Here is a 19,671-nt window from a genome sequence, read left to right as displayed (position 1 = left end):
TTGGCAAACACTAAGAAAAAATTTTATGCAAAGTAGAAGAAAGAAAGACGTAACAGATGAAATTGACACTATTTTGCTGAGAGCCTTCCTCATAAATTCTCAGACTGCAAAACACAACATGTACATGAGAAGTATTTTGGAATTAATAATAGTATTTTGGAATAAATATGTCTAATAAACAGGATGACTAAGGAAAATGACAAAAACTAGGACAAAAACAATAAAACAATGCTTAATAATTTTTTGTCAGCTCTGTTTACAAATGCCATCCTTTGTTCACAGGACATATAAATTCCTTTAATTATGCAAGGAGGCAAGAGTAGCACATTTTCCAGCCTTTCTACAGAAACAACATAAGATCACTGTATATTTCATTTCAGTTGTGCCAGGAGACAGAAGAGGCTGCAGTTAACAGCTACCTATACTTGCAATAAGCTCATATTATTGTGGGCTCAAGACTCACCTGCAGTGAGAATATGCCTTGCTTCCTGTTATTAATATGCCAGACATTAACACAGAGCAGTGGAACAAAACTTTCACTGTCTTTGCAGCAGATTGATACAAGAGCAAAGCAACTCGGACATTAGCTTAAATTACTGTCTGTTTCATCTGTTTACAAGAAGCTTTCATATAGCCTTAAATAATTTAGGGTATATAAGCTTTGTGTGTTATTTTCGAGTGATCTTTGGCAGGGTATTTTATATTACTGTTTCAGAACAGCTACTAGCAAAAGATAAAACTATTGAATAAATATTCGCAAATTATCTCTTACAAGCCTAAGGAGCATGATTTTTTTATTCAAAACACTGGTTTGTGTGACCACTGAGATAGAGAATTCCACTGCTTGTTACACAAGCTACTTCCCAAACACCGTGCTGTTGAATCTTTGCTGTTTTGTACTTCGACATCTAGATAAGCAAAGCTGAAATCTTACAACCCAATACACAAAACCCCTGTTACAACAAAGGTCTCTTACTCTGATTCATCAAGGGAGCATTCAAAATTTAAATCTGATATTTCTTTGAGGTAGAACTTCAGTTGACTCATTATCTTTTCTTGTAATATTTCTAATCCTTGACAACGTAAGGGCAAGGGATATGGTACCATGCGACTGCAAAAAAATACCAGACCAAACCTTGCTTTCATGACCACATCAGAATGTGTGCACCACAGTTCACCTGAGGCTGCACAGAGCATGGTCTCTGACATTTGTTCCGCCCAGCCCTTCAGTGTCATTTAAAAATGCATGATACCTAGCCCAGTATTAATGCCCTAAGGTCACTGTGTCTGCGCAGATCTACTCAACTTACCCATGAGATTTGCCTTGCCTGGCACAGCTGCATCACAAGGCATCAAAGTTATTTTCTTACTGCTGATCTTAGCAATCACCTGTATCATGGGAGCAATGGATGATATTCCTACCCTGTAGCTCTGGCCTTGAGCCTCCATGCTTCTAAAGCTTCCTGAGCATCCAGACTGTCCGAGTGTTGGTTTACACTGAACTGTGACTGGAGGGAGCCCGTCACCTCCTCACACACTAAACTCAGCAACAAGTCACATCAATCTAAATTAAACAGATACAGCACAAACGTGGGCTAGGGTTTCTGGTCAAGGGCCAGGACCTTGTGGGCTCTTATGCCAGACTCCATGCACAATGCAAAAGAGAAGATCCCAGCAGTGAAGAAGCCTGTAATGCATTCTGTGCTGGTGAATGACACTATGCAGCAACACAAATCATAAACATCTTCCTTCTCTGTGAGTACTCCTGCACAAACTAGATTAATTATGACACCTCAGTGTGTCTGGGCTCAAGCACGTGCACACATGAATATGCTCAGGTGTACACAAGCACTTCAACAGCCAGTTCTCAAAGGAATCAGTGTAGTTACATAGATGCATATGTATATATGCACATGATATATGTATGTGTATATCTGCAACTGCATCCCTTCTGATGAAGCTACACCACCTTGCAGCAGTGACAGGCCCAACTCCTTTCTGCATCTGGAGGTGCTCTGCTTCTGCAAATACTGGAGAAAGAGAGTGCATTTCAGCTTTCTTTAAGTGTGCCTGTGCAACATATTTTCTTCTCACAGCAAGGATGCATAATATACAGCAGCTGAACAGCTCCTCATGTAAGGTCTAACAACCATTAGGGAGACAAGAAAGAAGCTGGAGGGGAGACCAGATACTAATAAAAGTAATGGACAACTAGCTGAAAAGATGCTCTTAATGAGCAAGAAATGAGTGTGTTGAGTAGGTCAGAACAGCACAGAGGTAATTCTAAGGTAATCTTTGTGTTTAGGAATGGTATGCATGGGTGCACCTACAAAAGTCTGATCAGATTTCAGATCTCATTAAGTTCTCAGCTCCTTTCTGCCCTGGAGAAAAGCGTAACATCAATAAAGTGGATTGTGTTTTGAATGTGCCCTTTATAGTCACAGACTTTTTTAGGTTGGAAGGTACCTGTAAGATCATGGAGTCCAACTGCTAACCCACGACTACCAAGTTCACCACTTAACTATGTCCCCAAGAGCCACACACATATCTTTTAAATACCCCCACTTCAACACTTCCCTGGGCAGCTTGGCCCAGTGCATGAGAAGCCTTTTGGTGGAGAAATTTTTCCTAATATCCAGTCTAAACCCTTCCTGTCACAACTTGAGGTCATTTCCTCTTATTCTACCATTTGTTCCTTAGGAGAAGAAGCCAACCCTCTCCTGGCCACAGCCTCCTTTCAGGCAGTGATGGAGACTGATAAGGTCTCCCCTGAGCCTCCTTTTCTCCAGGATAAACACCCCCTGCTCCCTCAGCTGCTCCTCACAGGACCTGTGCTCCAGACCCTGCCCCAGCTCCATTGCCCTTCTCTGCACTCTCTCCAGCTCCTCAGTGTCTTTCCTGCAGTGAGGGCCCAGAGCTGGACACAGCACTCGAGGTGTGGCCTCACCAGTGCCCAGCACAGGGGGACAATCCCTGCCCTGCTCCTGCTGGCCACACCATTGCTGATCCAGGCCAGGATGCCATTGCCCTTCTTGGCCACCTGGGCACACCCTGGCTCATGTTCAGCTGCTGTCACCAGCACCCCCAGGTCCTTTTCCATGGGGCAGCTTTCCTGCCACTCTATCCCAAGGCTGTATTGCTGCCTGGGGTACCATGCCCAGAGAAGCTGACTTCAGTCACGGGGTGGATTGTGGTGGTGCATCCTGCCCTCCCTCACCAGACACACTATAAGCTGAGAAATGCTCATTAATCCTCGGCCTTGACAAACAGCACCTGGGCTGAGCTCCTCTTGATTCTTTTCAGACCACCCTCTGCTCCCAGGAATTAGTGCTGTCTAATAAGTACCTGTTTCATTAACAAACTGACTTGGAAACTTATTTTTCTGGCCTGAATAACAAACCAAGTATATAATACTATTGTATAATACTTCTGTTGAATAACAACCCAAGGAATAATACTCTTGTTGTTGAACATTCAAAGGAAGTTACCAAGTCAAATTGTGGCCATAGAAAAATACTATGAGTAAAGCCCACTGTCTTGTGACACTGTAAACAGCAGTCAAAAGTGAGACCTATTCTATATGAATATGAAAATCTAAAATGTCTAAATGGTGCATTTAGTATAAATCAATAAAAAAATTTTTACACGTTTTCTCAGTTTTAATTTTTTAATGGTTCACAGTGTTAGTTTGAAAGACACATTGCAAAAGGTCAGAAGGAGTACAACTCTCAATGCAAAATAAACAAGTACAAGAAACTTCCTTTCCAAAGCATGTACAAAAGGCAGCCTTACTTTCTGGAATGTACTGAGCCAACTTCTAGCATTCTGCTTTTTGTGAGAAAATAATGGGGAAGGGAAGTAGAAAAATGAGGAGAGAAAAGCAGAATATCTATATTGAAGGAAATAAAGTGGGATAAAAAAAGAAGGATATACTTACCCTCCAGAACCTAAGAATTGTTACAAGGATAACCTAGCCAAGCCACCCAGCAAGAAGCTCCCCTTTCTAATGATACCTTAAAGGTTGCATTATTTTCACTTTTTACCTGTCTCAAACAGCAACTCAGAATATGCAGCTTTCATTTAGCTGCTAAACAATTCCTAGAAAGGCCCAAAATATCTCTGCATGTATTTATTTTTATATATTGTGAGATTAAAACAAACACTGAGATTTAAGGAAGAGAATTGCTGTGATGGAATCAGTGAGTTCTGAGACCAGGGAGACAACAACGTCGCTGTGAGTGAGAAGTCAAGAACCAACTGAAGAAGCAGAAAAAAAGCACTGACCTAACCTAAGCTTTGTCCTAATTTCTGAGTATGACTCACCTCAATGAACAAGGATTTATAAGAGCAAACATATATGCATTTCATCTTGGAGCACTGTGGTTGAGAAAGTGATCCAACAAACATGAGAGAAGGAAATCAGTGTTGCTGGCTAAGGGACATTTGCAGGAATTGTTTTCCTATCCTTTCTTGACAACTAGAGGAACATTGTTCAAAGTTAAAGCAGCTCCCAAACTACAGAAAAAGATCCTAAATGCAAAACTTTACACTGTTTTCACCAAAACAATGCAAGTAATAGCCACTGCATCCAGGGGAAGGCTCAGCCTCCTCATTCATGCTTACAATATATTTTTCATTCTTCCACTCCTCTTCCTGCACAAAAAGGAAATGCTTTCTAATCCTATTCACATTTGTCTCTCATTTTTCTATCCCCATAACTCCTGTATCTTTTTTACCTTGAAATAAATCTGTAGTTGTGTAAACTACAATCTTGTGTAAACAAGACTGATAACATCAAGCCTCTAAATACTGTAAAAATAACTCAAAGTCTTAAAACTGCCATATACCCCATATGTGTCAAACTGAACATCCCCTTCTAATACAATTAATTTGACTCTCTGTCTTTTTTAACCTGTTATTTAGCAGAGATTTCACCAAGAGTTTTACAATAATGGCCTCTTTCTAGTTAAAAAATTAGTGTGATTGAGTGTTTTACTGCTTAATTGCTGATCTGTAAAAGGAAAACTATAATTAGATTTATGACTTAACAAAATCATAAAACAAATGACAAAAGTTATATCCTTCATGTAGAAATACCTAATCCTAAATCAATTACCAGAGAATATCTGGGAAGATTTTACAGACTTAGTGTTTTTTCATTACCTCCCTGAAAAATAACTTCCTAATGCAATGCTTTTTCTAACACAACATGACATACTTAGTTGATTTTTTTTTCAGTTCAAAATACCAAAATCTCAACTGGGAAACACAGTTTTAAATTTAAACAAATTAGAAGGACAGAGCAAGAAGATTAGAAGTTATCCTTCAATAAGCAGTTCTAAGGGTTGTTTTTCCTGCTTGTTTTTAGGAAGCAAACAGTAGAAAGAAAAACAGCACAAAATGCTGAGAACTACTAAAGCCATGAGTAGTTTCCAAAGAAAAGGAAGTAACATAGCAAGCATAACACATTTTCCGAAATGCAGGTGCAGCAAATATACTCTCATTAAAGACAAGAAACTATAAGCCAAAACTATTAATTCAGGAGTCAGGATACAACTCCTGAAATGTAGAAAATATTTGTAAAACAAGAGGAACACGATATATAAAACCAGACGAAAAATAATCAAGGGAAATAAGAACAGGAAAGTAGTTCTGTTCCATGTAACTGAAGGAAGGATTTGGCAGATTCTGACTCTGTTCAAGTCTGCCCATGTTTCCCCATCAGAGCTGAGCCTTGGGAACTGGTTGTGAGGGAGCAGGAGATGAGCTGCTTGTACTCATCTCAAATGATGAGTACAAATACTCCCGCAACAAATATCAGTTTGTTTTAGCAAGTTCATACAGGAGAACTAAGAAGAAATAACGAAAGCTATTTCTTATGTCTCACTACTGGCATGTCTGGTAAAAAAAAAAAAAAACAAAACAAAACAAAACAAAAAACCAAACCAACAAAAACCTCAAACATCCCCACTGAAAGTGAACTCTGACGTGTACATACACAGTGTAAGAAATTACTTCACAACTATTTGAAGGAAGAGGGTGTTCCCATCCAAATTAACTGAGATCAGCCACCTTAGAACATGTGAATGCCTGTGAGCAGCAGTGCCAAGGGATATCTCACAGGAGGATTCTACAATGGAGTTCTCTCACACTACTGACCTTTGGCCAGCCTGAACATGTCCACTGTTACGTAGGATTGTCCCAGAACATTTGGTTGAAAAGGAGGTAAGACACTTGACTGGCTTTTGCGTTCATCTGTACTGTGCTCTGGCAAGCTCTCAGAAACAAGGAATTCCCTGGTTTTAACTGAATTTTTAAGATATGGATTGAACAGTGCTTTTTCACTGAAATCTTCCAGCTTTAAAACTTCCTCGTTGTCATTTTCTTCATTTTTAATTGGATTCTGCTGACATCCAGGCACATCATTTGCCACCACTTCTATGGGCTGGACTTCCTTCACTGGTATCAAAGCTGAATGCATTTGACGTCTGGTAAATTGATCAGTAATTATATAAGGCATGGATGGGGAAAAACTTTCAGCAGCTTCATTCTCTTCATTATGCAGTATCTTTTCATCTCTGTTAGTTATGCCCTTTGTATTAATATCAGTACATTCAGAAACATGGTTTTCATAATTTATTAGTAGTGATCCTTCCTGACTTTCTTGAGGAAAACAATATTCCAAAACATTTATGTCTTCAAAGTCTACAGTTTTAGACTGAGATGACATTCTCTTCAAAAATGAATTATTCTGTCAAGACAAAGGGATAAATTGGAGAGTTATAAAGGGATAGATAATGTATCAGTTCATTTTTCAATAAATAAATTATTGCTATTTGAACTCTGTTTAACTTGTAATTTCAGACTTGCACCAGTAAAGAGTTCTCGTGCTTTTTAGATGGGATGCATTTACATGTGAATGAGTACTAAAAAAGGCAATGTTATTCTGTCCATTTGCTAAACACTTTCATATTAGGTTTTCTGTACATAATGAAATAATGAATTTCAGTGAAGGCTCAGAATCAGGTTTGGATTGTGTCCATCTTTTCTTGTCTAACCAGACATTTTTGAGAAAAAAGTTTAAATCCCATTATCCATAAATTACACTTTCTGTGCAAACCTGGTCAACTCCACTCCATTCAAATAAACATTGAAACTTTAATAAGGAATAAATATTCAAAAAATAAAAAGACAGAACTGTTAGTACAACCATATACCAAATTTTACTATGTTGCAATACATTTTTTGTGAAGAAGAGAGGAGGTGTGCAGATGTGGAAACCTGATTTAACAGACTCAATAGCCTGTGCAAATTTAATTTACTTCATTAAATGAAGCACATCCACCAACCACTTTGTCACTTCAAAACATTATTTCCCAATATCCTATAAGAATTAATTAATAAACTTTATGAAGATGCAACTTCCCTATTATTTTGGAATACTACAAAGAGCATTCTTTAGCATGTAAGAAGAATGAAACTCAGTGAAGGGGGGGTTTTGATTAATAAAATGACTGCCAGAAAAGGATTTATTTCCCCTCCATTTGATCCCTTCTTTAATGCATAAAATTCCAACTACTACCACAGATGAAGCAAGAGGCCATTCCACTGCAAGGCTTTCTTCAGGATTTGGTATATCAGGCCAGCAAACCTTTTTAAACCTACAATTGAGAAAGAAATTTTAGCCAAGTTATGAAAGAAATAGATTATTAAAATTAACAAATCACCAGAAATTCCAAAAACTGCTAAAGTATCAAACTTTCAGAAAGGAAGTGTTTTCTATATCAACACAATGCTTTTCAATAAAATTGTTTTCCCATACGCTGATTCTTATTACAAAAGATCTCAACAAGATCTCTTGGGTTACAGAGACATTGCTGGAAAGCCATTTTATATTATATCATATATTATGTTTTATTATATTATATTACTCAATTAAATAGTATTTAAATAAGAGCATGCCAAAATAAGACGGTATACAAATTCTGTTGTGATCATTTTTCAGGATGTTTCTTCAGTGAAAATCCATCTCAGGTGGATTTGTTCAAGGAAAGTGACCCTAGCACTATACCACATTAGAACTACACTGAGTTCCTAAATTAGCAGATAAAGGACACTCACTCATTTAATCACTCATTGACATTGGGTAGAGAGGCAAGGGAACGAAAACCAGTCCTTAGCTTGACTTTTCACATGGCAATTTCATCTACACAAGAATATAAACATTCTACTGCATCTCAAAGCATTCTTCAGAAACAAAAAATAGTTTTTACTATTGTAAAAGTTCAGTATACTCAACACAGATGAAGATGTAAAAGGCATGGAAATTATTCCTTCAGTTGTACTTACTACCTGATGCTTTTCCACTTGAGGACAGTATTTGTTCCAGTAGCTTAGAATGCCCCAAAATAATTCAGATTTTTAACCTTCTCATCAGCCAAACAACTCAGTCACTTTTCTTGTGAAAATATTTTATAGCCTTAAAAAAACCCTCACAGTCATCTTTGGACTGTTACTGGAACCCCATGCTCAGAGAAAAAATTTAAAATCTGTCAGGGGACATCCGTGACAGCAGATGAAAGGGTTATGAACCATGTGCAGATGCAGATCCATACTCAAGGATCATGCATCCAAATGTTTTCACAGAATGTAATTTCTAGGTTTTTTCCTCATTCCTTTGCAGCTCAAGAAAGGCATCACAAACTAGTGAGTCATAGTTATAGGTAAGATAAGCAGTAGGGGCTATGTCCTAGTACCATTCTAGCATATTATAAGTGTCTAGAAAGCTTTATTTCCTGGAATTATTAATTTTTCAGAAACTGACTTTAAGTTTGCTCCCCTCACTTAAATGACCATGGAACTGCAAATGGCATGTATGTAACATCTTACATAAACTGATGTAGGTGATATGTAGATGGGTTTCTCTCATTTATTTTGTTTCAATTGACTAAACATTCTAAAACTAATACTTATATTTGGACTACAGCACATAAACTGTAGTCAAAGTATAACCTGTACACTTACTTATTTGTTACTTCAATTGCTTGTTTTCTATTTAGTCATTGGTTTTGAACACAACAAAGGCATTTATAAAATAAATAAAAATTCCCATTTTACAGGTTAATTTTAAATGGTTGCATTCAGTTTTAGGCAGTAGTAAATATACTCACGTGTGTTTTTTCAAAACGCATGTTATCCAAAGGCCTATCAGACACAAAATGCTTATCTCAACAGGTATAGCAATAAAAAAGATATCTTCTTTATCTTTAGACAAAAACAAAGAAATAAAAACCAAAACACTGATTAGTCCACATTGTTGTTGCTTCAGGTATTCCCTTAAGACAGCTAATTTTAAATATCCAAGCCACTTAATTAGCACAAATTCTAAAGAGTTCTGTCAAAACTAGACAAAATTACTCAGAATACTGTAGGACACCCATTCTATGATGAGTCAAAAGATGAGTATTTGGGTTCCAACAAGCCACAGTTACTGAGCCAAAAAAACAGATCATGATGAGACTTTTCAGGATGTTTCAGGAACGGATGAATCACATTTTAAAATTTCCTTTATTTAACAGAATCACACAGTAATTTAGATTGGAGGGGATATCTGTAGATAACTTCATGCAACTTTAAACCTAGATCAGGCTGCTTAGGGTCATACCATGTCAACCTTTCAAAGCAACCTAGGATGAAGGCTCTAGTGCCACTTGGTCACCTGTTATTTTACGCTCACCTAAATCTGCAGGTCCATGCCACTTCTACCAGTTACAAAAAGATAAATAGCAAATTGAGTGCAGGAGATGAGAGATTTTGAACTACAAAAAAAAAAAAAAAAAAAAACAAAAAAACAGTTCTCTGGCTGAAACACTGCTCAGATTTCTGAGCTAATTTCCAAGTACCAGAGGCATTTAGGAATATACTGAGAACATTCTTCCTGAAGTTGAAATGAGGAAATGTCTGAGCTTCTGATCTATTACCATTATACCTTGTCAAATCTGGCTAAAATAAATAGTACAAGATATGAAAAGGTATTTTCCTACACACTCACTGGCCACAACCACTGCACTCGTGTGCCAGTTAAGCTTATATACCAGAACAGGTGCAACACAATGTGTGGTTATTGTAAATCTCTCAGATGTAAAAGTCTACTTTTTAATGAAGTGTAGGGCATCCCATCCCATAGCTGATAGCATACACACTGCTGCTTCCACAAACAACCATAGTACTCCACTGCTTTACTGACAAGGAAATAAAGATTTTCAGAGTTGACTTCTAATTCTGAGGGTTTTTTTAGTCTGTGAGATTGTCAGTGAAATTAAGTTAAATTCAACTACTGTTGCCAATTCTTCCTTGTTTGGTTCAACACTACTTAAAAAACAAATAGAAGTTAACAAATGCCTAGACAACAATGTCCTGTATTTCTTATTCCCAAGCCCATTTTTTAAAATAGAAATAAGTAACCTGGATTATTACTTACCCAATTTTAAAGTCTTGAAGGTTTTTGGCTCTCCACTGGTTCCACCAGCTTTGTTGCTTGCCATGATCCGAACAGTATATTGTGTATTAGCCTGTAAGGACTTCAGTCTGTATTGTAGAACATCAGAGTTCACTGTTTCATCTTTTATGGAGAAGATTTATGTAAATACACAAAAGTAATGTTATATCAGGGAACTGTACACTTACTTAGCAACTTCTAAAATAACAGATCACAAACTGTTTTAAAGGTAACTTGAAATACAAAGCAACCTTACCAGTCTTCTAAAAGACAAAACCTGTATCACTGAACAATCTTTATCAATACTACTTAAAAGTTTGAGGCAAAAACCTGAACCATTTACAATTAAAAAACCTGAACATATTTACTTTTAAAAATAAATACAAATATTTTTGCTAATATTAAAGATAGGTGAACTATGTTCTCCTGCAGATTATCAATGAAAACAGTGCTTTGAGAACTTTATTTCCTCAAAATAGTTGTCTCAGAAACTAAGAACTTCAAATGATTTCTGTAGCTTGTAAAATTCAACTATATTTCTACTACATGCAGTTAGACACTGATCATCCAAAAGAATGTCATCTATCAGCACTAGGATACCACCCCAATAAAGTCAAAGGAAAGTCAAAATCAAAAGGAATTTTTTTTCCAAGTTTCAAAATGCTTTTATGACTAGAACTCTGTTTCCAATACATTCTCCAGTATTGAAATTGATGTAATGTGCTTCACCTTTAAATTTTTTTAAGCAGGACATAAAAAAATCCTACTAACAGTACCAAATGCCTCTTCATAAAAAATCCTATTAACGGTACCAAACGCATCTTCATATGAGAAATTACAGTCACGAAAACATTTTCTGGTGCGTAAAGTCAAAGGCAATTCATTTCCTCAGTCAGTTCTATCAAGAAACACCCAGGAAACAGTTGTGCTGCAATATATCCCAAGTTAAACTGAGTTTCTCTTAAGTCAAGAGTGGGAAAGTGAAGTCCTAGTGCTAGGCGGCCATTAGTGAAGTCACCTTGGCACACACGCCAACATCCTACTATTATCAAGAATACATGACATTAGCGAAGCCTCAAAAACATCAGTACAGCATGTTTTGCCATTTCAATTTAACTCCCTTGCGTTGGTATTTACAACTAGTTTTCTAAAGAAAATAATCTGAAGTCCTAAAAGGGGCACAGCCTGGTTTACACTACAAGTAACATGGAGAAGTACAGCTCTGTAACATGAGGCTCCATGTCTCACAGATGACCCTGCACAAAGCAGTCAGCATTAAATTACTGAGAAACCAACATAATAGGAAAAACTGTGTACAGATTACTGAATCTCACAGAAATAATCAGCTTTCTCTTTCACATTTAAAAATAATCAGGAATTGCCCTGGTCTGAACTGGATACCCATAATAAACAAGCATCACAAGATTTGTAAGTCTGAAAATTTTGCAAAAGAGATCATGTTAGGTGTCTGATAACAATGACATCTAAAAAAAGGAAGGAAAACAAAACCAATTCTGAAGCACTGAATGATCCAACAGCTTTCTTTATAAACCACATAGGAAGAAAACTTTAGGTCACCCAAACACTTTTCATGAAAGCTTCCGCTGAGATTTAAACTAAAGGAGTTTTGAACAGATACCATTACACTGCCAGATTGTATGGACACTATTCCTGAGGTAGAGATTAGGAGTATGCTCAAATTTATGCTATCAGCTTCCAGACCAGAAAAGCAATGGCAAGCACAGAAAATCAAACACATCTGAAGAAACTGATCTAAAATGATGTCCATAGAAGCTATTCCTTGGCAGCTTATTTTACTGTTATTTCCAAATTTGCTTTTAAAAATACTTTAACGGAAAATTTCCACCATATTTTTCCACAAGCTGAAGACATATCCTTCCAAGGACATTCATGAAACTTATAAATTCACTGAACCCTCATGATCTATGACTTTACACAGAATTTATGATTCTCTAATATATTTTAGGTCCTCTACTCCTGTCATGACTTTTTTCATTGACTTTAAAGGTGCATCAAGATGGAAGAGAGACTGGAAATTTCATAACCCTGTTGGAAGCATTGTTGTTTAATGTGTACTTACTCAATTCTTTTCCACCTTCAGGTTTATAAAATATTGTATAGTTAGTGATAAATCCATTTCTTCTAGCCTTTGAGATCTCATTCCACTTTATTGTAACTTCATTTTTCCCCAGAATGCCTGTATCAACCACAGGTCCTTCTGATGGCTCTACAGAGAAGCATTATGAAATAGCAAAAGTAGTAAAATAGTCAATAGTGTTATCTGCCTCTGTTATTTTACACATATCAGTAACATTAGAGGAAACGTATACATGAGATAATATGTAAACTTAGTGCTCTGACACAGTCCTTAACTTTTCTCACTCTCTTTAATGTAGGAATTCTTCTGATAAAACTTCCCCTCACCTATTCTGGTATTTGCATAGTTTTAGGTGTTACTGTATTCAAATACTTAGATATCATTGAAAGGCTTTATTGTTAGAACATCAGGGACAGATCAAGAGGAAAATTATCCTTTGTGCACTCCTGGTGGGGACTCAGGTGCAAGGCCACTGCCTTTGCAGAAGGTCTCTGGCTGAGCTGGGATTCAAGTGGCATCTCCTGCACCCCCAGCATCCTCAGCCTTGCCCATCACGCTAAACAAAGCCTTTCTGCTTACACAATACCACCTCACATGCACTGCTCATAACTTTGTGGAGACTTTTTGAAGAACGAGTTCTCTGTGTTGCAGTTTTAAAACTTCCTTCCCATTCTCTAACAACCTTGAGTGTTGTCACAGCTACCTATAAACAGGAAAGCACTCAAAACCCAGTTCTGACTGTGCTAGTAATTATTACTTAAACATAAAATACTCCATTGCCTCCCTCCAGTAATTAATGCTCTTTACTGGTGCATTGTACTATGTGTGCATGCACATTTTTAAAGAAACACACACCAATCAACATTTTCACATGGAATCTTAAAATTACTGGTAAACCACATTCTTATAGCTGGTTGTATAAGTCACTGAATTCACAATAAACTTCTACAAATAGAGAAACTTTACCCCTTCCCCTGCAAAACACTACTTCATCCAAAGTTTCTATCGAATTACAAATGCCATGTCTTCTTAACATTTTTATGTGCAAGACTGCAAATATTTTATTACATTATAAAATCTAACAAAAAGTAGGCTTTTAAAACCAGCCATTTTATTCTATGAGTAGAATTTCCTCATATATTGACTGACAAATGTAATCAAGCATTAAAATCAAGTATAATTATATATGTAAATGAGCTTTTAAACATTGAAGAGATAGCTAGTTTAAAAAATTCTTTCATGTTCATAGCTATACTCTTTCCAAATGCTTTGTATACAATATGTAAATTTCACAAAAATTAGTGGGTGCAAGCAGAAATGCACCTGTATCACAAGATGAATACTTTCTTATAGACAGATTTTATTCCTGAACAGAACAGAAATTAGGAACCCTGAAACCTGGGGTTTTTTCCACCACCTTCATCTCTTTTTCAAATAACGGCATTACCACATCACTCAAAGATAATACATCCTGAGAAACAGACAACAACACACATTTCACAACATGATTACTTTAAAATACCTACCTTTTTCTTCAGCATAGATTTGTGTGTAAGATGGAGCTGCTACATTACTTCCATAGAGAGGATACACCAAGATGTTATAGCATATAAATGGTTTAAAGATTTCTATAAAGGAAAGAAAATAATATTTACATACAATCTCTATTTGATGTTAATACAATGAAAATAGACTAAATCACAAGGGAATTCTAAATATAATGTTACTGACTATTTGCTTCAACTCTCTAGCAAGCGCAATATGCAATTATTGATTTGAATGCTCATTACTAGCTATAACACATTTTTTTCATAGTAGTATTTGTAAGAGCACGTGGTTTCTGGCTCATTTTTCACTAGAAATCGTTTGAATGAGTAATTATACTTCAGCATCATACAACTTCTCTATATGAATCCACTTACTAATTTCTAAACCCTCTGTGGTTTTAGAGGAAGTCTCTATTTTCAAATAACCAGTATAAAATTACACTTGAAGGTAGCATTATTTATTTCATATATCTTGATATTTACTGCTTTGCAGGAGACAACTTTTTCCCATGCATCAGATTAAAAAGCAGGGGGGTCCCCCACTCTTAACACTCAGGACCTGAAGGAATGGCAAGTAACTGTGTCAGGGAGGCTTAGGTTGGACATTAAAAAAAAAGAATTTTCACTCAGAGGGTGGCTGGACACTGGAACACGCTCCCCAGGGAAGCAGTCACAGCACCAAGCCTGGTGAAGTTTCAGAAGGGTTTGGACAATGCTCTCAGACACATAGTGTGATTTTTGGGATCTCCTGTGCAGGGCCAGGAGTTGGACTTTAGTGATTCTTCTGGGCCACTTACAACACAGAATATTCTATTATTCTAATTTCTACACTGATGTTCTAGTCATGCCAACTGCAGATCTTCTGACCAGCCTGACTCAAGGGTACACAAGTGAGATCTCTCCAGCAGAATTTTATGTTTCAAGAAGTAGTTCCAGCTTCTGGAAATGAAGTTTTGAACTCTGAACAATACAGGTGCCAAGTAATCCACCAGGTGTACCTACTACTTACAACAACTCCCATCAACTCTGAGAGGACATATCTGTACCTTTACATCCTCTGAAATTAAACCTCTGTAAAGGGACTCCTAGAGGAGTAACTCCTTTACATCCTCTGAATAAAACCCCTGATAAGGGACTCCTCTCAAGCTCTGCAGCTTGCTCAGCAAGAATAATGGCTATCAACAGATCCCTGCATTATATCAGCTTTCTGCTGCTCTTTCAGTCGCTTAACACCTATTGCAATGGCAATTAGATATACATTACCCCAGCTGGTTATAGCTAGAGTAGAGTTTGTTTTCTTCCCAATGGCTGGCATGGGGCTGTGCTTTGGATTTGTGCTGAACACAGGGCTGACAATACAGAGATGTTTTTGTTATTACTGAGCAGGGCACACACAGAGCCAAGGCCTTTTCTGCTTCTCCTGCTGCCATGGTGCTGAGGGGACTGGGGCTGCCTGGGAGGTAGCCCAACCAGGGAGGAGACACAGCCAGGACAGGTGACCCCAGCTGACAAAGGGATATTCCAGACCGTGTGACATCATGCTCACTGTGTAAAGTGGGGGAAGAAGGAAGAAGGGAGGACATTTGGAGTGAGGAGTTTGTCTTCCCAAGTCACCATTACATTCGATGGGACCCTGCTCTCCTGGAGATGGCTGAACTCCTGCCTGCCCAAGGCAAGCAGTGAATTCACTGCTTGTCTTGCTTTGCTTGTGTGCAGGGCTTTTGGTTTCCTTATCAAACTGTCTCCATCTCAACCCCAGAGTGCTCCTGCTTTTACCCTGCTGATTCTCCCCCTGATCTCACCGGCAGGGTAGTGACTGAGCAGCTGCCTGGGCTTGCCTGTCTGCTGGGGTTAAACCGCAAGAGTCCTTTTTGGGGACCCAGGCAGGAGTCAAACCATTGAGGTGATGACAGATTTGATTGGTCGGTACTAGACTGAATTCATAGCTGTTAGTGCTGTTCAGCTAGTGATAAGCACGCTCCTGCACTTGCCTTGGGGCTCGCTTGCCTGACTGGGTATTAGAGTCTAGGATTAGTTAGTGAGTGCTTTTTGCTTTTGTTGCTTGCTGTACTGCTGCACTGCTTAACACCTTACTGATTTGTGCCTGAGAACATTCTGATAACAGCCATGGGGATGTGCCTGGACTGGCCAGGGCAGTGCTGCTGTTTCTGTGCTGATGTACTGGACAGGCTGGAACTCCAGTGTGAACTTGAGTTGAAGGGAGTGTGATGTGTGATTGAGTCCGCAACGGAGCCTGCAGCCTGTGGAGGACTCCACACTGGAGCAGGGCGATGCCTGAAGGAGAATGTGACCTCACAGGGGAGCCATACAGGAGCAGTTTGTGGGTAACTGCAGCCAGTGGGAAGGACTCGTGACTGTCTCCCATAGGTGGGAACCCATACTGGAACAGGGAATGTAAAGATTCCTTTGCAACCTGTAGAGCAGATCATGGTGAAGCAAGCCATCCCCCTGCAGCCTATGGAGGACTATGATGTTCTCTCTCTAAAACACATGACGGAGCATGAGCTTTTCCCACATTCAATTTTTTTTTAGTTCTAGATTTCTCTGATAGAAGAGTCACATCAGTCACAGGCCTCCCTACTGGTGTAAGATCAAGCCACAGAACTGCTTTAACACAAATTCAGTAGCCTAATCTTATGTGAGCGCAAGCACTACCTTGCATGTTGCATGAAAATTTGTAAGACTAAAAAATGCTATCACATTAGCAGTGGAGATTTCAGTAAAGCATGTAATAATATTGTTGTGTTTAAAAACCATCTGAGGAAAGCTGAATGAGTTCATCCTTGTTTATTCTTTCCAATCTACCTATAAATACATGTACATCTGTACATTGTTACAGCTGTAACTGATAAACATACTTTTGTTATTTTTCCACTTTGTAGAATTTGACACATATTGCCATGATCTACCAAAAGGGTCCGTCTCCAATTCCTCATACCACTCAACCACATATTTGGTTGTTTCTGGTTCAGAGGTTATCCATTGCACGACCACTTCTTCATTTGTTGTAGAGGTCACCACTTTTTCAATCATCTGAGAGGCTAAAAATTTAACAGAAAATATCAGCAATTCTGTCTTCAAAAAAGCTTGAAATTCATATCTTAACAACTGTATCTCAAAACAAAACTCCAAGCAATAATTGTCTATAAAAGAAATATGATACATGACAGCAAAATATGACAAGATATAGATAGATGCACATGATAGAAGTCCTTAGCACAATTTTGCTTCCACTATATCAGAACTTAAACAGATGTAATGAAAATCACTTTTTCATTAATGAGAAAAATATGACATTGAGAAATCTTACATTTTTCATCAGGAGATGGAATCCTCAAAATAGCTTCAGGAGACTCTCCAGCAGAGTTATAAGCAGTGACAGATATTATATGTGCCTCTTCATTTAAAAGCAAGGTAATTTTCTGTTCAGTAGAGTTGTTTGACCTTTTATGTGCAGCCTTGTTTTCTGGAAAATACCGTATTTTGTAGCCCAGAATTCTCCCAGGAGGCGGAAAGCTTTTTAATGGCTATTAAAAAAATATGTAGTAGTAAGTGTTTTGCAGTGTTATCTGCACAAGGAAAAATATATTTAATGTATTAAAGATCAAATTACAAAACTATTATACTGTATTTAATAAAGCAAGGTATTTTCTTCAGGCCCATCTTCAGGACAGACAGCCACGACAATTTCCTTGATGGATTTCAAAAGTCAGATTCTGAGATTTGAAATGTAAAGAGCCGTTGGACACTTTACAAGAAGATTAAAGTGAATTTAAACACAGCTTTGGTAAACTGGATTATTTAAATGCAGTTTAAGGACTTTCAATGAGCTTTTCCAGTGATCTGAGCACACTCCCTTTCCACACAGATTACAAAATTCTATTCATCTACCATTCAGTAAACAAAAGCCTTTTCAATTCTAATTTAGTTCAATGAGCATTTTTTTTCTGATAACATCAAATGCTTCTGACAGCTATATGTCCTACAACACTGAAATACTTATATACAACATCAGCTACAGGATATCAATATGATTACCAATTCACAAAAAAAATGTATATACCTTCCACATGAGATGTACAGATCTATTTCTAGATGAGTGTGAAGATTCAATTACTCTCCACAAATCCACTTTTCCTGAAGGAGCTGTTTAAAGAGAAAAAAGCCCACTTGCAGTTTGTTGCTATATTAAAAAGATAGTTTAATATGGTGAAAACGATCAAAAGGTTTCTCTAATGTGGTGAAAAAACTCAAAAGGTTTCAAACATACAGTCTAAGAGAAACTTACTAAAAGTAAGTTTTATCTTCTGTAGTGCTATGCCTTTTTTTCCCTAATTAGGTACTACTTTCTCTCCATTAAGTTTCCTGCTGCCCGCTTTCATTTGTTCAGTTCTAGAGTCTCCCAGAAGAGATTTCCTAGTCTTGTTTTAAAAATGGCATTTTGATTTCTCTACTTAATTTTTTTTTTCATTGAACACACATGCTGCACTACTTTTCTGCTACAATCTTACTTTCCATTGTTAAATCTTCATCTACACTCTTAATTTTCCCTCTCTTCAGTGTCTATTCATCTGTTTTCTTCCTTAGTCTTATGTTGTTTGAATCATTTATCTCCTCCAATACTTGCTGTTGTCTTTCAGTTTTCCTCTTCTATCTTTAAACAAAATACAAATGTTCAGTTTAAGCAACAGGATTCTAAATTCAACAGAGGATAATACGCTGTTACACAGTTTTTCATTACTAAATCCTAATGCATCCAAGTATAACAGAAGAAAACTTCCACAAGTAGGCAGCTTACCTTCTTCTTCTGTGCTTTCAGTTTTCTCTCCACTCCATCCACTCCAAAATGCTGACTCATTATTGACACACCGAATGGCAACAGAATAGTCTGTGGAGTCCCACAGACCTGTGAGATTACATGATCCTATACTCTTCTTAGAATTCAGTGAGACATTGACAAATTCCTGGAAATAGGAACAGGAACAAAATTGATATAAAATTTAGTTCAGATATATGACCTATTTTCTTAAAAAACCACAGAAGATGCAGTTTTTGGGTACACCACTTCACTCCTCCGTAACTCAAGATTGCTTGTTTCATAGTTCATTTTTCTGTGTAGCACCTTTGTTCCTCCCGTGAAACCCCAGGGCTTGAAAAACTTGATGCCAAACTAGGTCTCTACTGACTGCCTGTGGCTTGAACAGTGTGCAGCTCACTTGTGATTCTAGAGCAGCTGTGCACAAAAGCTGCTGGAGGAATGCAGTTCCCACTGGTGGGAAGCAAGTGGTCATTGCTAAAGCCATTACTACAATAATGTCCCACATCAGCATCCTGGGGAAAGCAGTGATTCCCCCAGTGATTCCTCACAGTTTTTGAGTCAGCTGGGTACATGTTTCCTGTCTTGTCCATCTTTTCTGAGTTACAAGGCCTTCTAGCTGTTAGCCATACAACGGTGTAGCTGTGGGCCATCCCAAACATTATCAGCA

The 19,671-nt window shown here is 37.7% G+C and overlaps 1 protein-coding gene across 3 annotated transcripts in view; it reads right to left on the bottom strand.

The window, feature by feature from the left end:
• Positions 1–3,025: 3,025 nt before the first annotated feature.
• The window catches only part of IL31RA (interleukin 31 receptor A), a 37,054-nt gene continuing 20,408 nt past the window's right edge, over positions 3,026–19,671 (bottom strand). For 2 of the 3 annotated variants that reach the window (XM_038125025.1, XM_038125024.1), the window contains exons 7-16: positions 18,984–19,149; positions 18,249–18,331; positions 17,496–17,712; positions 17,044–17,226; positions 14,144–14,245; positions 12,600–12,746; positions 10,481–10,621; positions 9,171–9,264; positions 7,583–7,661; positions 3,026–6,751 (exon numbers count right to left, since the gene is read on the bottom strand). In XM_038125025.1, the coding sequence (XP_037980953.1) occupies positions 6,152–6,751; positions 7,583–7,661; positions 9,171–9,264; positions 10,481–10,621; positions 12,600–12,746; positions 14,144–14,245; positions 17,044–17,226; positions 17,496–17,712; positions 18,249–18,331; positions 18,984–19,149 (1,812 nt within the window). In that variant the 3' untranslated portion in view covers positions 3,026–6,151. The remainder of the gene's footprint in view (positions 6,752–7,582; positions 7,662–9,170; positions 9,265–10,480; positions 10,622–12,599; positions 12,747–14,143; positions 14,246–17,043; positions 17,227–17,495; positions 17,713–18,248; positions 18,332–18,983; positions 19,150–19,671) is intronic. The other variant, XM_038125026.1, reaches the window with a different exon arrangement.

Source organism: Motacilla alba, chromosome Z (assembly GCF_015832195.1).
Source record: "Motacilla alba alba isolate MOTALB_02 chromosome Z, Motacilla_alba_V1.0_pri, whole genome shotgun sequence".
In the NCBI taxonomy this organism is placed as follows: domain Eukaryota; kingdom Metazoa; phylum Chordata; class Aves; order Passeriformes; family Motacillidae; genus Motacilla; species Motacilla alba.
The sequence above is the reverse complement of the archived record's forward strand: the minus strand, read 5'-3'. Positions and strand labels throughout refer to the sequence as shown.